Below are 23,562 nucleotides of genomic sequence, written 5' to 3'. Positions count from 1 at the left end.
AATAATTATTTATAGAGATACTCCTTCTACTATATTTTCACTCTACTGCTGTTTCTCCCTTAAACTCACTAGATATCTTAGGGGTAGCAAATTCCCACAGAAGTTTCTTATTAATCATATGTATCTGGGTAATTCTACCTGTCCCATTTAGCAATAAAAATAAAAAAAAAAGAAAACAAACTAAACAGCACAGATTACTTTAAATAGCGATAAAGTATAATGGCATCTGTTGGATAAATTTTCATTAAAAAGCAAAGTTCAAGATCATATGGTCCCAGACTTGTATCAACTGGAGAGAAATTTATCAAAGACCATGAATTATTTTGGAGGCAGTTTAACTTCCAGCTAGCCATCCCTTTGCCAATGTTAAAAAAACCAAGCACCCCGTCATTATTGTATGTATGCGTGCATACAAACACACACTAAAAATTCAAAATAAACTGAATTTTAAATAAAGCTTCAACCTTTAAACAGAACATATTCTTTTTCAATCTACTTTTTTATGGGAGGAGGGGGAAAACAGCATCCTGTACGTTCTTATAAAAAGAGAACATTTCATTTACGTTCATTCATTCATTCGTTCATTTACTATCAGGGCAAGATATAAATATGTCTCAGCCATAATCCTCAAAGAGACTACCATCAAATAGGAAAGAGAAACAATTAAAAAAATGACAAGTTAAGACCAAGTGTTACAAATTCAAAAGGAAGAGGGCTCTGGATGTACAGAACTTGCATTCACATATGAAAGGTCAGACGGCCTGGCTAGGGCAAGATCCCCTATTTAAAAAATACAACAAACGATGTAAGGAACCATTATGTAAAACCCAAGTAACAAACAAAATATACAAAAGAAGAGTTTTCGAAATACTGGATATCAGGCAACAAAGCACAGTGAACCCTGAGGGACAGAAAACAAATGAAGTGAGCCACTACCTTTAGAGAGTTTCCAGACCCAAGAGAAGGGAAAGGGAAGTTGAAGGCTGGCAGCCTCTCTGAGTTGAGGGGATAGAGCTGAGGGTCTAGGGAGACCAAAATAGCTAGAATTCACAGGGAAGAACACCAGAGAAGAGAAAGCTGCACAGAAAAAGAATCCCAGAAATCTACAGAAGGGCCCCTTTAAGCATCAGCTGAACGCAGTTCAAGAAAGGAGCCCTGTCTGGGGAAAGAACCACCCAGAAGGATCAGAGGTAACAGCGCCTGACAATCAAATAGGGCCAACAAAAGTCAGTTGCTACCAGCCAATGAATATATAGATGCAGTAATTTTATACAAAATTTGAACAAATCAAATTCAACAACAAATTTAAAAAATGGCCAAGTAGGGTTTATCCCCACTTGCAGAAACTTACTGGTTCCAAAATTCACGCAGAAATGTAAAAGACCTAGAACAGCCAAAACAACTTTAAAAAATAAGTGCAAATTGCAGGACTCACACTATTCAGATTTCAAGGCTTATAAAACTATAGTCATCAAGGCAAGGTGGTATCGTTGTAGATATAGACAGGCACAACAATGGAATAGAACAGGGAGTCCAGAAATAGACCTACACATTCATAGACAAATAATTTTTGACTAATGTACAAAAGCAACTGTTGGAGAAAGGACAGTATTTTCAACAAATGATCCTATAAAACTGAATATCATATAAAAAATTTTTTCAAAATACACTTTGATCCATAACTTGCATCATATATAACAATTAACTCAAAATTGATCATAGATCTAAATGTAAAATCTAAAACTATGAAACTTATAAACTATGGAAGGAAACTTTTGTGACAATGGATTAAGCAAAGATTTTTTTTTAGATATGCTACCAAAAGCATGATACATAAAACAAAATGATAAACTGTACATCGTCAAAATTTAAAACTTCTCTTTGAAAGAAACAATTAAGAGAATGAAAACACAAGCCACAGATTGGGAGAAAACAGTTGTGGATCATAAGGTTCTTGTATTCAAAGTATATAAAGAACTCTCAAGACTCAATAATAAAAAAAAATAAGAATAAAATATGGGCAAAAGTTTGAACAGAAACTTAAATAAGAAGATATACAGATGGCAAATAACCATACAAAATGATCACACTAATGATCAATATCATTAGTCATTAGGGAAAAGGAAATTAAAGCTCCAGAGATATAGCACTACACATATTAAAATGGTTAAAATTTAAATGTATAGATAAGGATCTGGAGGAACAGAAACTTTCATATACTGTTGGTGGAAATATAAAATGGAAAACAGACTGTTTCTTTAGAAGTATATACCTACTATGTGACCTAGACATTTTGCACCCGATTATTTACCTAAGAGAAATAAAAGCCTGTACATACAAAGACTTGTACATGAATGTTCATAGCAGTCTTATTTTAAATAGCCAAAATTTGGAAACAACCCAAATGTCCCTCAAGAAGAGAATGGCTAAACAAATTGTGATCTACCCATATAATGGAATACACTGAGCAATAAAAAGGAATGTATTATTGATATAAACTATAATATGGCTGAGTCTCAAAACAATTATGCTGAGTGAAAGAAGTCAACCAAAAAGAATACACACTATATTATCTCCTTCATGTAAAACTCAGAAAAAATGCAAACTAATCTATAGTGACAGAAGGCAGATCAGCAGTTGCCTAGGGAAAGGCAGTGGGAGGGGCAGGAGAGCAGTATTACAAAGGCACGTAAGGAAACTTTTGGGGTGATGAATATGTTTATTTTCTGTACTACGGTGATGGTTTCACTGGTACACGCATATGTCAAAACTTGTCAAATTGTACCCTTTAAACATGTGCAGTTTATTTTTTGTATGTTAATTATACCTCAAAAAGCTATTTTAAAACTTTTAAAAGTCCAAGTAAATACGAAGAAATGGAGATTTATGAACAAATCTGATGGCATTATCTCCATTTTATTCATGAGGAAATTCAGAGTCACTTACCAGGTAAACAGAAAACTGCTTTAGCTCTATCTGGTCACTCTACATTGAGCACTAACATTCACTTGCAAAAGAAAGACTGATGCATGTACACATTATGCTTTAACTAGGAAGTCTGTACAGTTCTGCAAAGGACCCTCCTCAGAAGGAAGGGACTCCACCCTGCCCCTCCCTGAAAATTTACCTAGTGCAGGGTACATGACCCCATTTACCGAAGACCCTGCAGGGTGGAGGTAAGGAGAGCTTCAAGTGGAGAAGAAGAGTGGCTTTCACTGACGTCCTTGCATACCTAGTGTCACTTCTGCAGAGGCGCTCACTCCCCATACTCAGCCCATCCACACTAAGGATCCAGCTAAGGATCTAGCTTGGCCTGAACTCCTAAATTCCTTGTTCATTGTACACCTAAAGAAATTAAACAGGTTTAATTTCAACATTAAAGTGAAGTCAAGCAAATTTCATTTGCAATACAAAGGAAAACAGTTTTCAGGGTCAAAACAAAAGCACATATATCAAATAAACAAATCAGCAGCACCAGAACTCAAACCCAGACCTTCAGATGCTAAACCCAGTAATCCGCCCAACACCTCTGTGCTACTCCTGGCACAGGGCCAGCCCAGCCCTTTCCAATCCTGGAAAGACTTCTCTTTCTGTTAGGGTTCCCTGCTATTTTGAGGTTTGGTGCATCAATATAAAGCAAATTATTTTTCAAGCTTTTCAAGAAGCTATTCGTCTTCTTGAAGTAGGTCACTCTTTTAAAAGCCTCAGCTCCTCTTTGAACTGATTCCCTGTTTCTCCATATCTCCCCTAATAGAAACGTGTAATGCATTCAAAGTGTGAAATCCAATTCCAGTTAATTTTATTGATTCCTTTCACAGCCTCCTTATTTCTTATGCTAATTCATGTTTATTTCAAAAAGAGAAAACAAAACAGCCTTTTTGGAGAGAATACCTTCAAAATCTGTAAAGCCACCACATTTTTACTCAATTATAAATGAGCTATACAATATTTAAATCACTCACTGGAAATAAAGACAGGTTTTAATCTATTTCAAAATGCTGCAAGCATCCTTAGATAACTTCTTTAAAAGTGAGGGAATGCCTGAGATAATGGTAAAATAAACACTTTGTCACACCCACACACTCACACTCACCAGGTTACCCAATGGTTCAAAATGCATTTTCTCTGTTGACCTTAGTCCCTCACTGAGTTTCATACTGGAGACAGAATTCACATGGCAAGTTCCACTTAAACACGCTTCTCCAATATCTCCCATCTCTGCAAAAATTTCCCTATTTTTGAAAGGGGACAAGTATGTGCATTTTTACCCTGCATAATTTACCACCATGCCAAACACTGGGTGAATTGTCCTGCAAGGTCAGATCAGAATGGCCTGGGACCCATCCAGCTCTTTCTTGCATCTTAAAAATATTCTGTTTCGGTTCCAATAAACTGGTACTACAGTGGTCAGCATTCTCCCTAGGAAAGGATTGATCCCATAGTAACGGATTCTATGAGCAAAAAGGAGTCTCTAAAATGTGCTGAGTATCATAAGTAAATTGATCCTGGATTGCTTCCAAAATCATGACTACCCACACCCAACCCATAAAAGGCAATCACAGCATCCCCTATCCATGTGCACCAACTCTTTAGGTCTGTCACTGAAAGACAGGTAATTTACTACCTGGCCTATATCTAACAGGCCTTCAGCTTTGGTGTTTCTGAAAGAAGTCATTTCCTCCTAAATCATTAATAATTCAATATTTAAGTGACATCAATTCTCTCTTCTTCATAAATAAATATCAAGAAATTATCTTCATCATCTCCCACAGGAATCTGAACTAGCTCTTTCCAAAAAGAAAGAAATATGACTCCATATTGCAGAACCCCTGTTTGGCTAATGAATAAGTGGGGGAAGGACCTTAAAAGCTGGTAAGTTTCATTTTCTAAATCTGTTTCATTCTCTGTATCCAATCACTCACTCACCAAGAATATTTTATTGACGGTGTCTTTCTCCTCTTCAATAATCTCCTTGGCAAAGACTCTTCCCTCCCTTCTTTTCCCACAGTTAGATCCAGACCAAATCCAGAACTGCACATTCAACTGTCTATTTCACATCGCCACTTGGACATTTAATAAGCATCTCAAGCTTAATGTGTTTGGAGCTGAATGTTTCATCTCCCCTGAAACCTGCTCCCCTACGTCTCCTCCCCATCTTAGTAAATGACAACTCCATTCTTTTAACTGCTTAGATAGAAAACATAAGTCATCCTTAAGTGCTCTCTTTCTCTCCTACCTCATATCTATTTGATCTATAGATCATCACAGTGCTGTCTTCAAAGTATGCTCAGGACAAGATCCCTTCTCACCATCTCCACTATTCCAAACAAGTCCAAGCCACAATTCTCATCTTCCTTTGACCAGATTATTGCAATAGCCCCCTAACTGTTTCTACCCTTGCTTATACCCATGTCCCCTATAGCATCATTTCCATTTGAATTGGAGCTTGTCACTACTTTGGACTCAAAACCCTCCAAAGTCTTCCTGCATCACTCAGAGAAAAAGCCTTAGGACATCAGTACAAGCACCATCTCTTCCAGAAGCTTCAAGCTGCTAGTCTAGCGGAGTCTCTCCTCTATGCACGCACAACCTCCATCAAGCACTGACAATGTCACATCTGACTCCCTGTGTCCTCACTGCACTCGTGAGTATCTTGAGGGCTCTTTCCCTCAAAGCACACAATATACAATGGGTACTCAATAAGTGTCCACGAAGTGGATGCATGCAGGGCCAACTTCACTGGTGACGTCATGTAGCCACACAGAGCCCTGCACTGAGAAGGGTCTGGCACTTGATTTAATGCTCTGCTGTCATCACCTTAAAATTATTAATAATTGTTGAACATTTTCATTTTTTATTGGCACCCACAAATTACATAGCTGGTCCTGGATGGGTGGATGGATGGAAGGCCATACAGACAGACTCAGCTTATACACTGCAATACTAAATATCAGAATATAATGTCATAGCTTTCAAAGGAAAGATTCTGACAAAGAAATATTATAGTTAGCCAAGGTGTATATGAGTAAAGGCAAATGAAAAATACAAAACAAGATCTCTGAAAAATCTATCATCTATGTACCTTTCCCTCAGGAATGTTACTGGTCTTTGAAAGACAAACACAATTAAGAATTCCTGTATGTAGACCTTGTGACCAAAAAAGGGCTAGCACCTTTAAGAAGAAAAAAAAAGGAAGAAGAGAAATAATGGGGACTAATATGACCACATAATTAATACAATATGGCAATGATTCAAGTATAGATTCAATAGTAGAGCAGAATAGATACCTCAGAAACATTATCGTTCTTTTTGTATATGACAATTGAAAACATGATAAGGGAGGACCACAAATCAATGGGAATGCAGCATTACTCAACCCATGGGGCTGAAATAACTAAAATAAATGGAAAAAATCAAGTTAGATTCTCAACACCCAAGTATAATTCCTAAGTATAATTCTCATGTATATGTTTAGTTACATGCTGAAATTTCAACTTAATTTTTTAAATAAAGCTAGAAAAAATATATGTGAACATTTTTCAAACATTGAATGAGAGAAAACTTTATAAGATTAAATGCTCTATGAAAATGTAAAGCCTATATATTCCATTGAAGACAAAAATAATTTCTTCACTACATAAAATAATGCACGTAAAAGAGCAATTGAATTAATCAACAAAAAATTTTGTTTTTAATAGACAAATCAAAACTTTAAATTTTATGAAAATGTGAACACAAATAAATAACATTTGGAAAAATATTCAAGCTTACTACCAATCAAGAAAATGCAAGCTAAAATGGGAATAGGTGGTTGTTTATCAAATTAGCAATGTTTTACAAATTATAATAACTGTGTGTTGTTAAAGAGGATAAGGCAACACAAGGACTTTCACGCATTGTTGGTGAAATTATAAACTGATACAAACCTAATGGAAACCAGTTTGGCAAAATATATCAAAAGCCTTTAAAAAAACCCATATATTTGGCCAAATAATTCCACACGAGACTATTTCTACCTGATACTGGATATAAAGTTTTACATATAAAGATGTTCATCACACCATTATTTATAATAAATATTTGAAAGCAATCTACTTCTCTGCCTATAGTGAAGTGAGAAAGTGACTTATGGTAAAATCATTGCATAAAAATAACATACAACGGCTAAAATAATGTTTATAAGGTGTTTAGTAATATGGTGAACTATTTATACAAAAACATTAGGAGAAAGCATAGGACACAAACATTTACATATGAGTACAATCTTAAAGATGTAAAAATGTTTACAGAAAAAAGCAAACTGCTGTTATCTTAATGCTGTAGAATTATAACCATTTTATTTTCTAGTTTCTATTTTTCCCTGTTTTCTCAATTTATCACAATGAACATGCTAATTTATTACAACAGAATCTCTCTTAACTGATGCACCAGACTGACTGATACTCTCCATCACCTCTGTCAAACAGAATGAAGACAGACATCCGGGAAACACTGTCAGCTCCGCTTGTAGGCACCCATCCTATATGGCCTGCCTGTTTCTGCTCTCACCAGTTGAGCTGTAGACCTGCCAATAGTTTGTTGTTTTTTTCCCAAACCTCTCCATGCCAGCTGTGCTTGTTACTATAATTACATAATTCTATTAAATTACATAAATTGATGACATTATGAGTGAGAAAAGAAAGAGGATTACTGTTTCAGTGAAAACCAAGTTGAATGCTTTAGAAACACTCCACAAAAAGCTAGAAAAAGGAAGGCATGAAACTAGATGTGGGCAAGACAACCATATAAAATTTGGAAAAGTTCATAAAATATACACAATTTCTTCACTGCATCACAAAGTTACTTTCTTCGAGTCTTGGCTATCATGCAGCACAGACTTAAAAAGAGCAGAACTTGGAAGCAGAAACCATTTTGGAATCGATCCCCCAGTCCTATAAGATGGGGGGCCACACTCAGCCACGGAAACAGTATGGAGGCGATGGAGGAGACAGAAATTACCAGGAGTGAGCCATGGACGGCTACAGAGTGTGGAAAGAAAGACTGAGGTACCAGCTTATAAACTCAAAAGATCAATTCTACAATAAACTGATTTAGGAAACCCCAGAGGAGAAGCAAGTTTTATATAAAAATGTAAAAATTATACTCACAGCAAATAGAATGAAAAATATTCACCCAGATCCAGCTTACTAAATAAAAGACACCCCAGATGGTGTGAGATGAAGGCGTGGTGCAGACAGAACAGAAGGCGCCATAAGCCCCAAAGGTGGTGCCAACAGCCTCGGCCACAAAAACAAGAGCCACAGCAAATGCCTCTTAAACAAGAAAGTAGATCTCATGCTGAGTTTTCTTACAATAAGAAAAAAAAAAAAAAAAAGCTAAGTTTTAAAGGTATATTTTTAAATCTTAAAATTAAGAGGCAAATGCTGGCAATAAAGTTAATCAAGTATAGGAAAGGAAAGGGGAGAGAAAGGGAGGGTCTACAAGTAGCCAGGAATATACCAGATATCCCATGGGAACAGTCATCTAATCCTCTCAACACCCCTATGAAACCAATATTTTTACAGATGAAAACACTGAAACTAAGAATGATATCTGCCCCCCAAAAGTTATGAAGGCTTGAAATCTTTTGCTAAGCAGAAAGGACTAGAAAGTACTTCAAAGCACAGATGTCAACCATCTCAGTGTCTCCCAGATGCTCATCAGAATCATCTTCTGAGCTTTCAAAATATAAGAATTCTCAATTCAAAGTCCCACCCCATATCTGCAAAACGGAAACCTCTAAGTTAAAGGACCTGGGAACTGGTACCTTTTTCCAAAGTTCAGGCAAGGGAACAAGTCAGACAGGCATGGGAACCACTGGCCTATTGCATCTCCTGGTCTTTAGTAAGTGTGAAATCTCTAGGCTCTGTGTGCATGTCTAAGTTAAGACTGAAATAAAAAATCGTTCTCATTCTGGGAAAAGTGAGATGTTGATAATTCAGACAAGCCCCCTACTTTCCACTCTACTTAAGTAGAATAAAAGAAGTCTGCAGTATTTATTTAAACTTCTGAAGAATAAGGTATTCTATGGTTTTGCAGTGTGTATTCTTTTTAAAAGCACCAAATTCTCCAGGTTCCACAAAAAGTAAAAAATCATTTCTCTCCTGTAGAAACAGGCTCTGTCAAATGTGTTCTCTTCTAAAAGACCTGAAAGAGTATGATATTGGAAACTTTGGTTCAGGGACCCATGAGACTGGACACGATGTTTTGTTAGCTAAGTGAGGCCCACATGGGAGGGAGCCATCGCAGGCCAGCCACCTTCCTTCTCCCACTTAAACACAGCAGCAGTGCACAGCGGTCCAGGCCAAGTCAAAAACTTGGCTAAAGGATGCCTTCAACTCTTGGCCAACCTAACCCCCCTGCAATTGTTAGTCTGTTATCCACAGTCTATTAGTGGCATAAGAGCCCAAGACTTAGAAAAACATTCGTCACCTACTTTTACACTCATATAAAGTATTTAGCACAGTGCTGGGCACTTTAAGCAAGTGCACGATAAATGTTAGCTATTATGATGTTTATTACTCTTAGCATTGTTATCATCATTATCATCATCAGTATCACCATCATCATCAGGTGTCCCCTATTTCTTATGGTTAGGAGGGAAAAAAACACCCTATTAAACACAAGGATACTGGCCTAGTATTCCAGTTATCTATTGCTATATAACAAACCACCCAAAAGTGAGTGGCTTAAAAGAACAATTACATTTCTTCTGCTCATGAATTTACAATTTGGGCAAGGCTTGGGTGGAGCTTATCTCTGCTCCCCTTGGCACCAGCTGGGGACGCTAGAAGGCAGTGGGCGGGTGGGGTGGGGTGGGGTGAGGTGGATAGAAGCTTGCTCATTGCACTAGGAAGCCAAAAACAATCGGGAGCTGGAATGACTGAGACTTCTTGGACACATTTATCTAAACAGCTAGATAGCTAGCTCTAGCGTCTCTCTGTCTCTGTCTGTCTCTCTCTCACTTTCCCCGCCTCCACTTCTCTCTCTCTCTCTCTATACGTAGTCTCTCCAGCATAGTGGTCTCAGGGTAGCCAGACTTCTGACATGGTGACTCAAGGCTTCAAAGATGCAAGTCTCAAAGGAGAGCACCAGGCAGAAATTCTACACCCTTTATGATACAGCCTCAGAAGTCATGCAACATTGTTTCCATGGAATTCTATCCACTAGAAGAAAGTCACTAAGGCCAGCCCATAATAATCAACAGGAGGGGAATTAAACTCCACCTCATGTTGGAAAGAGTGTCTAAGAATTTGCAGATATGTTTTAAAACCACCACACCTAGGAAAATCATTTCTCATTCCTCTAGATCAAACTTTTCATTGCTGCCAAAAGATGCAAATCTGACCAGTCCTGGCCAGCTACTGTTTACATCAAAAGACACTCTGAATCACTGACTCTATCTATCTGATCCATAAAATTACAGAACTTGAATACACTGAACTTTAGACTTATCTAGATTTCCCTGGGGAGAAAACAGTTCTGGTGGGGCTACATGTCTTGTTCCAAGCAGCAGTAATGGTTCTGTCTACCACTGCTACGATATTAATAAAATCATTCATCAACATTCTCCTATTTACAGGCACTGTTCAAAGTATTCTACAAGTATCACTGTGTACAGTCTTTATCATACTTATAGGAGCAGCTGCCGTTTTCCACATGGGTAAACAGGAGCTCAGCAACGTTATGTGAGTTGCTCAAACTCCAAGCTTCAGCTTGGCTTTATTAAGCAGCCAAAGGAAGTTTGAGATTCCATCTAACTTGAAAGCCCAAGCTCAGTCCATCGTATGGCACTCCCAGAGGTCAGCTGGTTAGGGAGGTCAGCCGGAGTCAGAGTTGCTCCTCTGGTTCTTGTCTGGAACTCAATGCTATGAACTTTCTCTACTGAAGATTAGGCTTTCAACAGAACCATCCCCGAGAGGTACTCATGAACTTAGACTCTAAAGAAAATGCACGCCATTAACACTAGGTCCTTTCCCGTGGATAAGACGAAGGATCGCTTTGGATCCCCAGGGGCCTGGAGTTTTCAGAGTTCTGAAGAGGGAGCTGGGGCACCCACCGAGTAGTGATGCTGAAGGGACTGGAAGACCTTCACTGGGAGCAGTGGTGCCAAGCCGAGATGTGAGAAAGGAAGATGAGGAGGAAGAAATGAGAGCAGCCTACTCTTCTGCAAGTGTCAGTACAGGATACTGAAGGGCAGCAACGGAAAAGAGTTTAATTCAAACCACCCATTAGCAACTGCTGTTTAGCTTTGTTTTCTCTCCAAACTGCTTTGGGCAAATAAACACAGCCCAAGGGTTCTTATAGCTTCCTGAGTGTTCACCTTGAGCTAATGAAGGAAAAGAAAAGGCTCTTGAAAAGATATTTCATGAGATTTGTCTGTTCTCATATTAGCTTCAGCCTCTTTATTCAAATCTCGTAGAATCGGTTCAATTGCAGGAAGATGGGTAGGCAGGAAACAAGATTGAAGTGGATTTTAGAATAACTTGGCGAATTAGCAAAGTTTTTAACATCATTAAAGAGCTCTTAAATATTGTTCCCCAAACTACGTTTTTATCTTGTGAATGCATTTTAGTAATTGCTCTAAAGGAAATTGTGAAACTTTGGCACAAACATAAATGTTTGCATGATTTCAAATGCAGTGGCAGCAAAGATCATGATTTTTTTAATTGCTAATTCTTAAACTAACCTTTTCATTTTGTCTCATCCTGAAAAATGCAGTTCCTATCACAGAAACTACATAGTAAAGATAATGCACATATTCTTTAGTTGCATATAATTGCAAACAACTTAGCTATATTTCAATACTTAATCCTCAGCTCCAACATGGAGCATAAGTAAGGGATGATTACAATAACTCCATCATTCTGTAATTAGAAAAATGGGACACTGTGACATAAGACTATTTTCTTAAAGCCAACAGCAGATCAGATAGAGAAGCTAGTCTAGAACCAGGTAGATTTCAATCTAACTACCCTACCTACCCCACCTCATTTTTTATTCAGCTCAATCAGTATCTGCTGATCACATCAATCGAGGACAGAAATCTACAGTAGATAGACTGGCCTGTAACTTAGGGAGACAAATGTTCCAACCCTGCCTAACTAAACTAATCAGAATAATTAATACTAGATACTGTAACAGATAAACTCCAAAATCTCAATGGTTTAACATGATGGTCCAATGCACAGAGACATCAAGACAGAGCTTGGGAGGGAAATGCTCTATTCCACACAGTCATTCAGGAACTAAAGATCCTTCTATTTTGTATGCTGCCAAGAGACTGCCTGACATCAGCCTCCCTAATGCAGACCCTGTTCTAGTATAAACGATACCATAAAAAAGCCCTGCCGTACCTTTTAGGAACTCCAAACTAAAGTTGTACACTGCACACTCAACCTCAGGTCTGTGGCATAGATTAGGATGGTAAACGGGAATGAAAAGGATGCACTGGAGCCAAAGGGCTTACCTTCTGGACACAAGGGACCCACATCGGCCATTTGCATCAGATGTGTGTTGACACACAACCTCTGCAGCCCACCCACCTCCACACACACACACAAATCTAGGGCCTGGACCCTCGATGGATGGTGTGACTCCCATGCAAGGCTTGGTATCCATTATAAAATGACTATCACAAGATTATGCTGGATCTTACCCAATTAAAGCCACCATGATACCAATAAAATGGATATCTGATTGTAAGAAGGGCACAGGGCAGAAGCCAAGAACAAAGCTTGCCTGAAGCCTGCTGAGAGTTGCCAAACGAAGAAGAAATTAACAATGTGCACTTGTCAGCACTCCTGTTGTGCTAATTTCCTTGCAAATATAAGCAAAGCCTTTTAATTAACTTAATATCAATTTCACTTTTCTCACATTTTGTTCTAATTATGGGGGCTGGATTTAAAGCTCACACAGCATAATTTAGAGCCCTAGAATTAACGGCTTTACTACTTTACACACTAGTAACTGCTAAACCTGAGGGCAGTGAGGTTCCCTGCCACCATCCTGTCCCATAATCGTCCCTTTCCAATCCCTGGACCAGCCACGCATACACTGAACCCTAACATCAGGTCCCCAGGGGGGGTCTCACTACCTGTTTCCCCTGGTCCATACGTCAAAACTGCTGAGTTTTCCTGTCAACTATGATATAAATGTGTATGTACATATATCATACATTGTATTTCATCAAATCTAAGATACCTTCAATTGTAAGTTGCACCATTTTCATGTACCCATAAGGATGGTCTTCGATTAAATCTGTCCTCAATTAAAATGCTTCCAACTAATCTATGACACACCACTGATCATAAAAAAAATCTCAGTTTCAGAGATGTAAAAATGTGCATCTAGCATTTACAAAATATGATTTTATATATATGTCAGTTTCAACCTATTAGATGTCTTGAAGTCGATTCCAAGTTAACCAGAAAGGCAGCTGATGGCTTTCTGTTTGGGTCAGTCTCAGTCTATGGATGGCGATGCTATCAGCTAATAATGCCTGGGAGCTATCACCTGAGCCCCTACTTCAGCCACCACAGACATTTCCCCCACCAGAGCCAATATTGAGGCTGGAGCAGCCCTTGGGGTTATTGTGATTACAAGAAGCACCTCAGCAACAACCAGCAGGGAACTATGAAAAAACAAAGTTATTACTCACAAGTCCTGGAGGGCAGCAGTCCCCAACCTCTTTGGCACCAGAGACCAGTCTCCTATGACAAGCAATGCCTGGCGATCTAAGGTGGAGCTGAGGCAGTAACACTGTTGCTGGGGAGCAGCTGCAAACACAGATGAAGCTTCGCTCTCACCCACCACTCACCTCCTGCTGTGCGGCCCTGGTCCTAATGGGCCACAGATCCTCAGCCTGGGGGTTGGGGACCTCTGCTGGAGGGTACACTGCATGCCCTAGGCCACACAGCAAGGTCACAGGTAAAGAGACAGAGGTCTAAGGCTCTATCTTTACTGGGATCAAGGGTAGAGTGCCTAGGGTTTCGTAGTTTCACTCATTATTGGCAATTATAAAACATAAGATTGAGAATTATAGTGCAGGAACAGAAAAGCAGAGTCACTCATGTGGTCAGCTATTAGGTCACTTAGGGCTTTTTAAAAGAAGAACTTCATGGGGGCTGGCTTGATTCTAGTTCTATAGCTGGCAATATGTTTATTCACAATGGGTGTCTATGAAATGGATACCTCAGCAAACAAAAGCTTAATGTCAGGCATTTACATTATAATTTTTAAAAAGCTTATTGTCAAGAAATAATAATTGTAATTATACAACAGTGTTTCTGGACAACTTACTTATTTCTCTGAGTTTCAGCTTCCTCATATGAAAAATGGGTTTAACAGTATAAGTAGGTTTGATGTCACAAAACATTTGATATGTATTAGATACTCAGTACAAATGGTAAAAATATACATGTGTATGTATAATTATCATATATTGTATTTCATCAATTCTAAGATGCCTTCGATTATAAGTTGTGTCATCCTCATGTACCCATAAGGAAAAAAATGCTACCAACTAAACTGTGACACACCACTGATCATAAAATGAATCTCAATTTCAGAGATGCATAAATGTGCATCTAGCATTGACAAAACATGGTTTTATATACATGGCCATTTCAACCTTCTAGATGTCTTCAAGGCGAATCTAGTTAACCAGAAAGCCCAAAGACATGAGTACCTAGTTAATTCAATTTCTAGTTAGCAGAGTCTTGTTTCATTTTAATATTAATTAAAAATGTACTAAGGGTGTAGAGAGGATGGCGGACACTGTGGATTTCCAATGCAAATACCAGTCCTCTCCTCCTTTGCCTCCATCATACTATCTCTGGAAAGCAACGATTTTCTTAAAGGTTGGTCATGTGACCATTTTCTGGACTACATGTGGGAGCCTGCCCATGGACATTTCCAGAAAAGATTTTCTTTCCTGATTAATCAATAGGAGTAGATGTGGCCAGTGGTACAGTAGTTTCCACCCTGTACAAAGATGCAAGGACTGGAACTACAGCAACCATCTTGTAACCATGAAGACTATATTAAGAGAAAGGATATTATAATGTCATCATAATGACCTCATGATCCTGAACCAATTTTTCTGGGTTTGTTAAATGAGAACAAGCTACTTGCTGATGAATTAATTTCTAAATGACCTTGAAAGGAATTTTTAAAAATGAGTAAAATCTATTCTCTTACAAACTATGGGGTTTGACCATGTAAACAATTCATTATAATGCAAGGCAGAGATAAACAAAGGCTAAAAGCAGATCCATACAAAGTACCATAAAAATTCAGAAGAAGAAACAATTAATTCTGATAAGGTGATCAGGGGAGGTTTCAGGGAATAAATGGGCTTCTGAATGAGTCTTTGGAGAAAGCATGAGATTTTAATGATGGACGGAAGGGTGTTATCCATAATCTGATAGTTAAAAGACCCTAAAGTGTAGCTCTCATTTATACATGCATAAACTTTGGTCCTTAGATACAAGCTAGAATGGGAACACTGGCCTCTTGACAGGTTGTTGAGTGCTCTTTCTACCAGGGAGAGACAGCACTGAACAAGCCATGTATAACCATAAGACACCCCTCAGTGAACACTAATCACACAATTAGCCAGTGTGTCTAGGGCTGGAATGGAAGGAGGCCCTTGTGGAACCCTGCCCCCTATTAACTGCCAGCACGCTTATGTGCTGGTGTCTGGATGCGGCCACCTGTAATTACGACAGCGGTTTATTACTCATGCATGGCAAGGCTGAAGCTCTGCAGTTAGCAATGACAGGGACATTATTAAAAGGGAAAACTTCTCTATCGGTGGCTAAGCCCATTGTCATCCACATGTCAGAACAGTCCCTTCCTTATAGGAGTTTGCATTCTCCCAGCTGCCATGTGTTGGGCCCCATGGCTCCTGCTGGACATTTTGAGTCTCAATTCATACTGACTTAGAACAATCCCACTTCACAGTTGAGAGGTGAAGTGATTTTCCCAAGGTCACAAAGCTAATAAGGGACAGAACAGAAACCAAACCCAGTCTGTCTGATACCCAAGTGAACAACCTTTTTTCTAATATTATATTCTTAAAGACTGGGAGGCTGTCTAATCTTAGGTTCTGTCTCCATCTGACATGGGCCTCACTGTGCCCACATTCCTCCTTCTCCTCGTCATTGTTAGTTCTAATTACTGAGCCTTCTTCCTATCCACAAAGGACATTCCCAATTTGGCAACATCAAAGGTCAAGGGGTTGGATTTCCTCCTCCAGAACGACACTGGAGGCCTCTCCTGGATACCACTGGGCTGGGCAGGTGGCAGCTGCCCCCTCTGGCAGGGTGCCTGTCCCACACACTAGCCAACACAGATGTGCCTGCATCTGAGGGCTGTCCAAGAACTGTGTCCCATCTCTCTAGGAGGGGCCAGCTGCCACCAGACGCTATCAGCCTGTTGGAGGTAAAGGAAGTATGCCTCCCTCCAGCACGCTGGCCCTGGCTCCCCCAACTGAGCCTTGGTTCCTGGCTGTCAAAGAGCCCTGCTGAGGGGCCTGCACAAAGCACATGGAGGTACACACAAACCTGGTTTCCTGCTGACACTTACTGTGGGGATAGCTTTTCATATCAACATCTGCCCTCTCCTCCTCCCCCTTACCTTCTTCCTATAGGAAATGCTGGCACTATCCAGCTCTGTAGTCTATGGGAGCACATCTATATCCCAGCAGGAAAGAGAAAACACCTGCAGACCAGCTCTGGATCCATGAAGAGATGCCTTCAAATGCCATCTCTCTCTTCCTGGCCTCACCTTGGAGACCTATAGAACAAAACTCTATCTCTGTCCCTGTGTGCCACCTCCCTTTCTCCATCTGCTGGGTTTGGCTTGTGTCAGGTTGGGTGGGCTGCACTTGGGTTGTCTGGAGATGTTTTGGTTTTCTGGAGCTCTGATTCCAGCCTCATCTGTCTGTGTGGCTTGGGGGCAGGACCGGGATGGGTAATTTTGACTTTTCTCCATTCCCACAAAGATTTTCAATTTCTTCAAGCAACCCTGCTTCTATTCAACATCTTTCTGAAATCTAAATTTGGAGCCTAACCTGAATCGATTGCATTTCCACTTACAACAGAGCTGCCCTGGGCTTACTGAATGGAGCCCTTCTGATCCACTGCACTGGGACTCTGCTAAGGGACACGGTCACCAGCCAGAACTCAGGGCTTGCATGGGGCAAGTGAAACACACACACACCCCCACCCACTGTCTTCACCCTGACTCATCAGGAGGGTGCTGGACTGGGGAAAAGTACCATGTTAGTCAAGAATCTTGGCTCTTCCCTTCACTGGCTGTGTTATCCAGGCTAAATCACATCGTATCTGTTTCTCACCTTCCTCAGCTCTAAAAGAGCTGAAACAAATAACTTGCAGAAGGTGATAGAAGCCAAATGCCATACACAGAGCTACATGGGAATTCTAACAAGAAATCTGTCTATACCTAGGCCTATTTTCCTAATGCTGGTTCAAAACCACCATGTCACCATTTAAAAATATTTTAGCACAGTATTATTTTCTTCTGTATGATTTTTTCAGATTTACCGAATTTTCTGCAATAAATATAAATTAACTTCATTCTACAAAAAAAGGAATATAAAACTATATTCATATTATAAAATTACAAAGAAAACATACTGAAGTGTGCTGGCTCCTAGTGTGGCTGACTGCTTCACTCCCAGGCTTCTCAGAAGGACTCGGTGCCCTTCAGTCTGGAGATGAAGAACCAGAGCAGCCCCAAGACAGCATGGGCAAGATGGTGGAGATAAGACGGCTTCCTCACACTCAGCCTCCTCAGCCCCTTCCCCTCACCACATCCACCCAACCCAACCCAGCCTTTAAAGATCAGTTACCTTCTAAAACTAGCTCCTATCCAATTAATCAACCAATAAACTTTAGGTGACCACATTATAGACAAGGTGTTATGGCGGATGCTGAGGGACAGAGGTAGTATTAACCTTTTCTCATTTAGGGAAAAAAGTACAGCTTGCTGCCAGCATTAACATCACGCATAGGAATGCTAAATTTTCTAGGATTTGACATTTTCAGCTATGGAGAATTACTATATTTTGAAAACGGAAATACCATTACTAAAAACAGAATGCTATAAACAGAATAATGTCTTTTGTTTCCAAAGACTATTGATATACCAGAGTGATGCAAAAATAATAATAAAGGCGAGATATTTTGTAGCAAACTTTGAGGGTAAAGATAGGATTGTAATCTGTGGATTATTTCGGGGCAAACGCTGCAGCCATGAGTGCTGCCGGCGAGTATTCTCAGGGCAAACAGGAAGTGGGTTAAAAAGTTCAAAATATGGTTCCAGCCCTTATAAAGCCTACAGTCCAATTCTGGACTCGACAGATAAACCCATGGAGGCACAAGAGTACAAAAGGTACAAAGCCATGGGTACACGAGCCGTGGGTACAAAAGGTCACTGGCAACGAAGCCTCGTGCAGCTTAAAGCAGGAAACACTCAGACCACGTGCCTGGCACAATTTTCCCACCCCCTAAGCAGTGACCTTGAACCAAGCTTTAAAGGATGGATGAATGTAGAAAGGGGAGGAGAGAGCAAACCAGGATAACTAGTACTTCTCAAAGACTAGGGCTGAAATGTGAAGGCTATGATCTGAAGGCAAATGTGAGGTATTTCAGCAAGTCCATCAGTCCGGCTCAAAGAGGCAGAGGTGGGAACATGGGAGATGAGGGTTGGAGCTGGCTGTGGCAGACCCTGACTGTCAGCCTCCATGATTCCTTAGGAAACAGAGAGCCCTGGAAGGTTTGGGGCCCTTGGGAGATGTTGCTTCCCACTCAGATAGCTGGAGCTACACACACTCAGTAGAGGGAGGGGTGAGAGACTAAAAGCAGGGCACTGGGTTAACGGGTACTGCCTCAAAGGTCAGGGTCAGCAGTGGGACTTCACAGACAGAATGGAAGAGCAGATACAAGAGTCAAGAGGGAAAACACTAACTCATCTCTGTGTGCTCTCACCTCCATACCAGCATCTCCACAGTCTCTTTAAAATATGTTTTTCGTCCTGTATTAAGAAAAATAAAACATAAAACTATATCCTTTAAATTTTTCATAAAGCAGGATTTAGGACCTTGGCACCAAAAATCTTGGCAGAGAGGCCAGTCCTGAGGAACTCTGGTCACCCAGGCCCCCTAACCCAGGGGATTCTGTCTCAGGATACCCAAAGAAACCTGTTCCATGAGTGAGAGGGCACTCGAGATAGCTGTGCTCACAGCTGGAAGGGGGATCCCTCAAGGAGCTCCTGCTGACATAACTGCGTAAGGGTCCACAGGAAAGGTTTAAGAAATATGAGCAACCTTTAAATTGCCAGCTCTCACTCTGTACCAGATGGGGCTGGACCCAAGTGGCCTTGTGTGCTCAGTGCCTGGCTCTCACGGGCCCTCCATAACCCTGTGAAATAAAGCAGGGGTCCCCAACTCCCGGGTCGCAGACGAGTGCCGTTCCATGGCCCATTAGGAGCCTGGCCAGAAAGCAAGAGGTGAGCAGCAGGCAAGTAAGCCTAGCTTCATCTGTATCTGCAGCCACTCCCCAGGGCTAGCATCACCGCCTCAGCTCTACCTCAGATCATCAAGCATTAGATTCTCATAGGAGCACCAGCCTCTGGTGACAAAAAGGTTGGGGACTGATGGAATAAAGAATGCCAAGGTCAAGGTTTCCTTCTCCTCCTTCGGTCCCAAGGGATGGAGACAGGCGGCAGAGCAAGTAGACACGGCAATCAGGTCCCATCACCCAGGCACCAGGAGACCTTCCTCCCTCTGCCGCCCTCCTGCTGCAGCAGGTAGCCCCTGCATGCCTAGCACATTAACAGATGGGACACACATTAACCAAAACAAGCACAGGCAAAGGAAGGAGCGATGGGGAGTAGGGTAGAGAAGGGTGGTTCCTCTCCATTTCATTACATTTCCCTGCTCTCTTCCTCCAGTCTTCATGTCACTACAAATTACACTCTGCAGCCAGGAAGATAACATCTACCTAGCTGCAACTTGAATTCTTGCCTTGCCCAGGAAAAGCTCTCAACCCAGCCTTCCTGCCAATGCCTCCTCAGAGGCTGCAAGTCAATTCAAGAAAATTCAGCCTTCCCACAGTACCTGACCCAACCAGTCTCAAGTGCCACACATCTACGCCCCCTAGGGAGTTGCTTGCATGGCAGAAGAGCACACAGGAAAAGAAGCCAGACCCTCAGCTCATCTGAAGCAAGCTCTTGGCATCTCAAAAGTCCCCACCTCCACCAGCTGGTATTGGCAGGCAAATGAGCTTTCCTCTTTGCTCTGCTTGGTGTAGGCAGTAGAGTAGAGGGTAATAGACCTTGGGCTTATTAGAGATGCAAAGTCTATGGCCAGCCTTACCCCAGATCTACTGAATCAGAGACTCTGGGGATAGGGCCTAGAAATGTGTCTTGACAGGCCCTCCATGTGACTCCGATGCTCAAGAAAGATTCAGGCGGGCTGGTGCAGCAGCTAAGAACCTCAATTCTGGAACCAAACTGTCCAAGTTCAGTTCCCAGCCCTACCACCCCTTGGCTGTTATTGTGAGCAAGCTACCGGGGCGGGGGCAGTGAAAAGGAGTAACACTGTCTATCTCCTAGGGTTGCTATAGACTAAATGAGTCCCTGAGTGTCTGCTGCACTTAGTAAATACTATCACTTAGAATTTTATTATTCCTACTAGAGCATTTTGAAGTGTATGACTATATCATATTCAGTTTCCTAACTGAAACCAATACTATAATGACTTATGTCCTTGAGTGCAGCCTCACAGAGAGGGAACCCATGCTATCCTGCACCTTCTCTTTTGGGTCCTCTGGGTACATCTATGGCAGGTATCTGTGTAGAATAATAAGGTCCACCCCATAAGCTTCTAATTCCTCCAGAAACAAACTGTGGATTTTGTTTCATTCTGTGTCTTGGTTTTTTGACTCTCAGGAGAAAAGCTCCCTCACGACCCCTGCAGCAGGCTACACTGACAGCCAGGCCACACTGTCTGCGAGGCATCAGTGAGATTGCAGTTTCCCACTGCATATACAAGTTCAAGGCATCCCCTGGACACTTGTTGAATGACAGGGAGAAAACCAAGGGGTCCTTTCAGAGGGTACTCAGAGATCTGACCACATCCTACCCAGAAGGACCCAGAAGAGATCACTGGAGAGCAGAAAGAGAACAGTCTGTGGTCATCTTTCTCTCTGCCACTGGTCTGGTCTCTCTCTGGAACTGCAGAGAAGACAGTTGAGTCCAGTCTTCTTAATGTAGAATCTTCCTGTCACTAAATTTGATACTCGTTATAATTAGGAGTTCTGATTCCAGACTCTACAACTTACTAGCAGCACGATTATTATCATCACCTTTATGATTATCTGAAACTACCATGAGAACATGAGATAGAAGCCCAGGACAGGAGGTGGCAGCCTTGGATCTGCCTTGGATACCAACTGTATGGACCCTGGAGAGCTGCCTGTACTCCAATAGAGAATTATTAATCTGACCTTGGGGACAGCAAGTACCCAATGTCCTATCAGTCCCTGGACCAAGTGTGACTCCCTCTTCTGAAGTACTGAGAACATTTTAGATGGGACAGCTTTTGACAACTGTCATTACAGTAAGTCCTCACTTAACTTCGTGGATAGGTTCTGTGACTTTAGGGAGACTGGTATGACGAAACCAATTTTACCATAGGCTAACTGATATTAGGAAAAGATAAGTTCCTATAGCATCTCATCGACGTTATAAGGAAGGAAATGAGGTTGAACCTATCGAAGTTATGAGGGCCCGCAGTAATTGGATGGCACACACAGCTTTAAGACAATGTAAAAAAATACTTCCCCAACCCACCTGAGAACTTTAACATTGCTCTCAAGCAGCTCTCTGGGATAAAGCGGGTGTGTTTTAAAAGCAGCCTCCACCTGGGCTGTGGGAAGCAGGAGTCGTCATTATTGTCTGTGCAGCCTGCCTAATCCAATTTACTACCAAAGCGCATTAGCTCCAGACTTGAGGCCTTGACTCTGCAGACATTTAAACCCACCAATGTCCCTCCCTTGTCGGACTCCACCAAACGCTGTTCCTTCCTCTAAGTTGGGTTGGGCCTCCAGTCCCATTTGGCCACACGACTAGTTTCTCTGCACTTCGGTTATAGAGTCTCCAGATAATTCCTGCACGCGGGGACCGGGAGCCCGCTGTACTGACATGTTTCCACAGTAAAAGCAAACTTACAGCTGGAGCACAGAAAAGAATCAGGTAATTCTTTCCAGCAGCCCCGGCCTCCTGGTGAAGACAGTGAAGAGAGAGTAAGAGGGAGCGCGCGGAAACCAGGAGGTGCGGGCTCCCCAACACAGCGCTCAGGGCCCCAGGCGTTTACCGAGCCCGTGGGCGCTGACGCTGGTCCTTACCATTCAGCTGTCGGTAGACGATGTCCTCGAGCAGCGAGAGGCGCTTCAGGACCGCATCCTGGATGGGGCTGGCGCTGTGCGCGCTGAGGTTGACAGGCTCCGCGCGCGGCCGAATCTCGTGGAAGGCGTCTCCGCTACGCACCGCGATGGGCCGGCACTTGGCCAGGAAGAGCACGAAGCCGGCCACCGCAATCAAGTTCAACACCAGCAACACTTTGACCCTTCTCAGTGAAGCCATCAAACACGCCCAGCCGGCCCTTGCCCCGGACCCGCGCCCCCCTTGGGCTCCAGCGAGGCGCGGAGCAGCCGGGGCCGTGCGAGCCTCACACTCCGGACAGCCGACGAGGATCTCAGCCGCTCCCGGCCCCACAGCGCGGATGTTCCGGCAGCAGAGACGATTGGGAGGACGTGGCGCCCAAGAAGAGAGCGAAATCGCTCACATGGAAGCCTTGGGTCTGTAGAAGTGCTCCTCGAGATGCCGGCGCAGTCCACGGAGCGCGACCCCTTCCAGGCGCCTCCGCTTCTCTGCGAAGGGCCGGGGGCCTCTCCTCGGCCCCAGCCAGTGGTTCGCCGCTGGCCCTCGGGCCGCCGGGAGCAGGGCTACCGGAGCAGCGGACCTCCGAGTCAGGCGCGCCGGCAGCGGGGCTACCCCAGCGCCGGGTGGGAGCGGCACGCAGGTGCCTCGGCTCAGGGTTAGCCGCCCGCCTGCAGGGGAGCGCGCCGCGCCTCGGGCCGTACAGCCACCACCCACGTCCACCTGCAGCCGTCGTGGAGCAGGACCGGCGGTCTTCAGCCGAGGACCTGCACCCCAAGGCGGGCGCCTTTGTTCCGCTCACCGACCCGCTCCATTACTCTGAGCAAAGGGAAAGCCCGCGCCCGGCGCCCGCATCCTACCAGCTCCGCAGTCACGCTTAAGTCTTAATTACTCTCAAAGTGGAGGCAGCACTAGGGGGTGAGCGATGGGGCAGAGCGCTTGGTCCTCTCTGCCTCTCGCGCCGGAGGACACCCCACCCTGCGCCAAACTCACCAGCGCGCACAGCGCCGCGGGCTCCCGGACACGTTCCAAGTCCCAACACCACGCAGTGAG

General features: G+C 42.6%; 1 protein-coding gene across 1 annotated transcript in view; it reads right to left on the bottom strand.

Annotated features, from left to right (window-relative positions):
- The window catches only part of GALNT17 (polypeptide N-acetylgalactosaminyltransferase 17), a 427,244-nt gene extending 404,262 nt beyond the window's left edge, over positions 1 to 22,982 (bottom strand). Inside the window, exon 1 of the mRNA XM_011366965.1 lies at positions 22,476 to 22,982. Within this exon, the coding sequence (XP_011365267.1) occupies positions 22,476 to 22,713 (238 nt within the window). The 5' untranslated portion in view covers positions 22,714 to 22,982. The remainder of the gene's footprint in view (positions 1 to 22,475) is intronic.
- Between the last annotated feature and the right edge of the window lie 580 nt (positions 22,983 to 23,562).

Source organism: Pteropus vampyrus, unplaced genomic scaffold (assembly GCF_000151845.1).
Source record: "Pteropus vampyrus isolate Shadow unplaced genomic scaffold, Pvam_2.0 Scaffold128, whole genome shotgun sequence".
Classification (NCBI taxonomy): Eukaryota; Metazoa; Chordata; class Mammalia; order Chiroptera; family Pteropodidae; genus Pteropus; species Pteropus vampyrus.
Note: the sequence above shows the minus strand (reverse complement) of the source record. Positions and strands in the feature narration are given on the sequence as shown.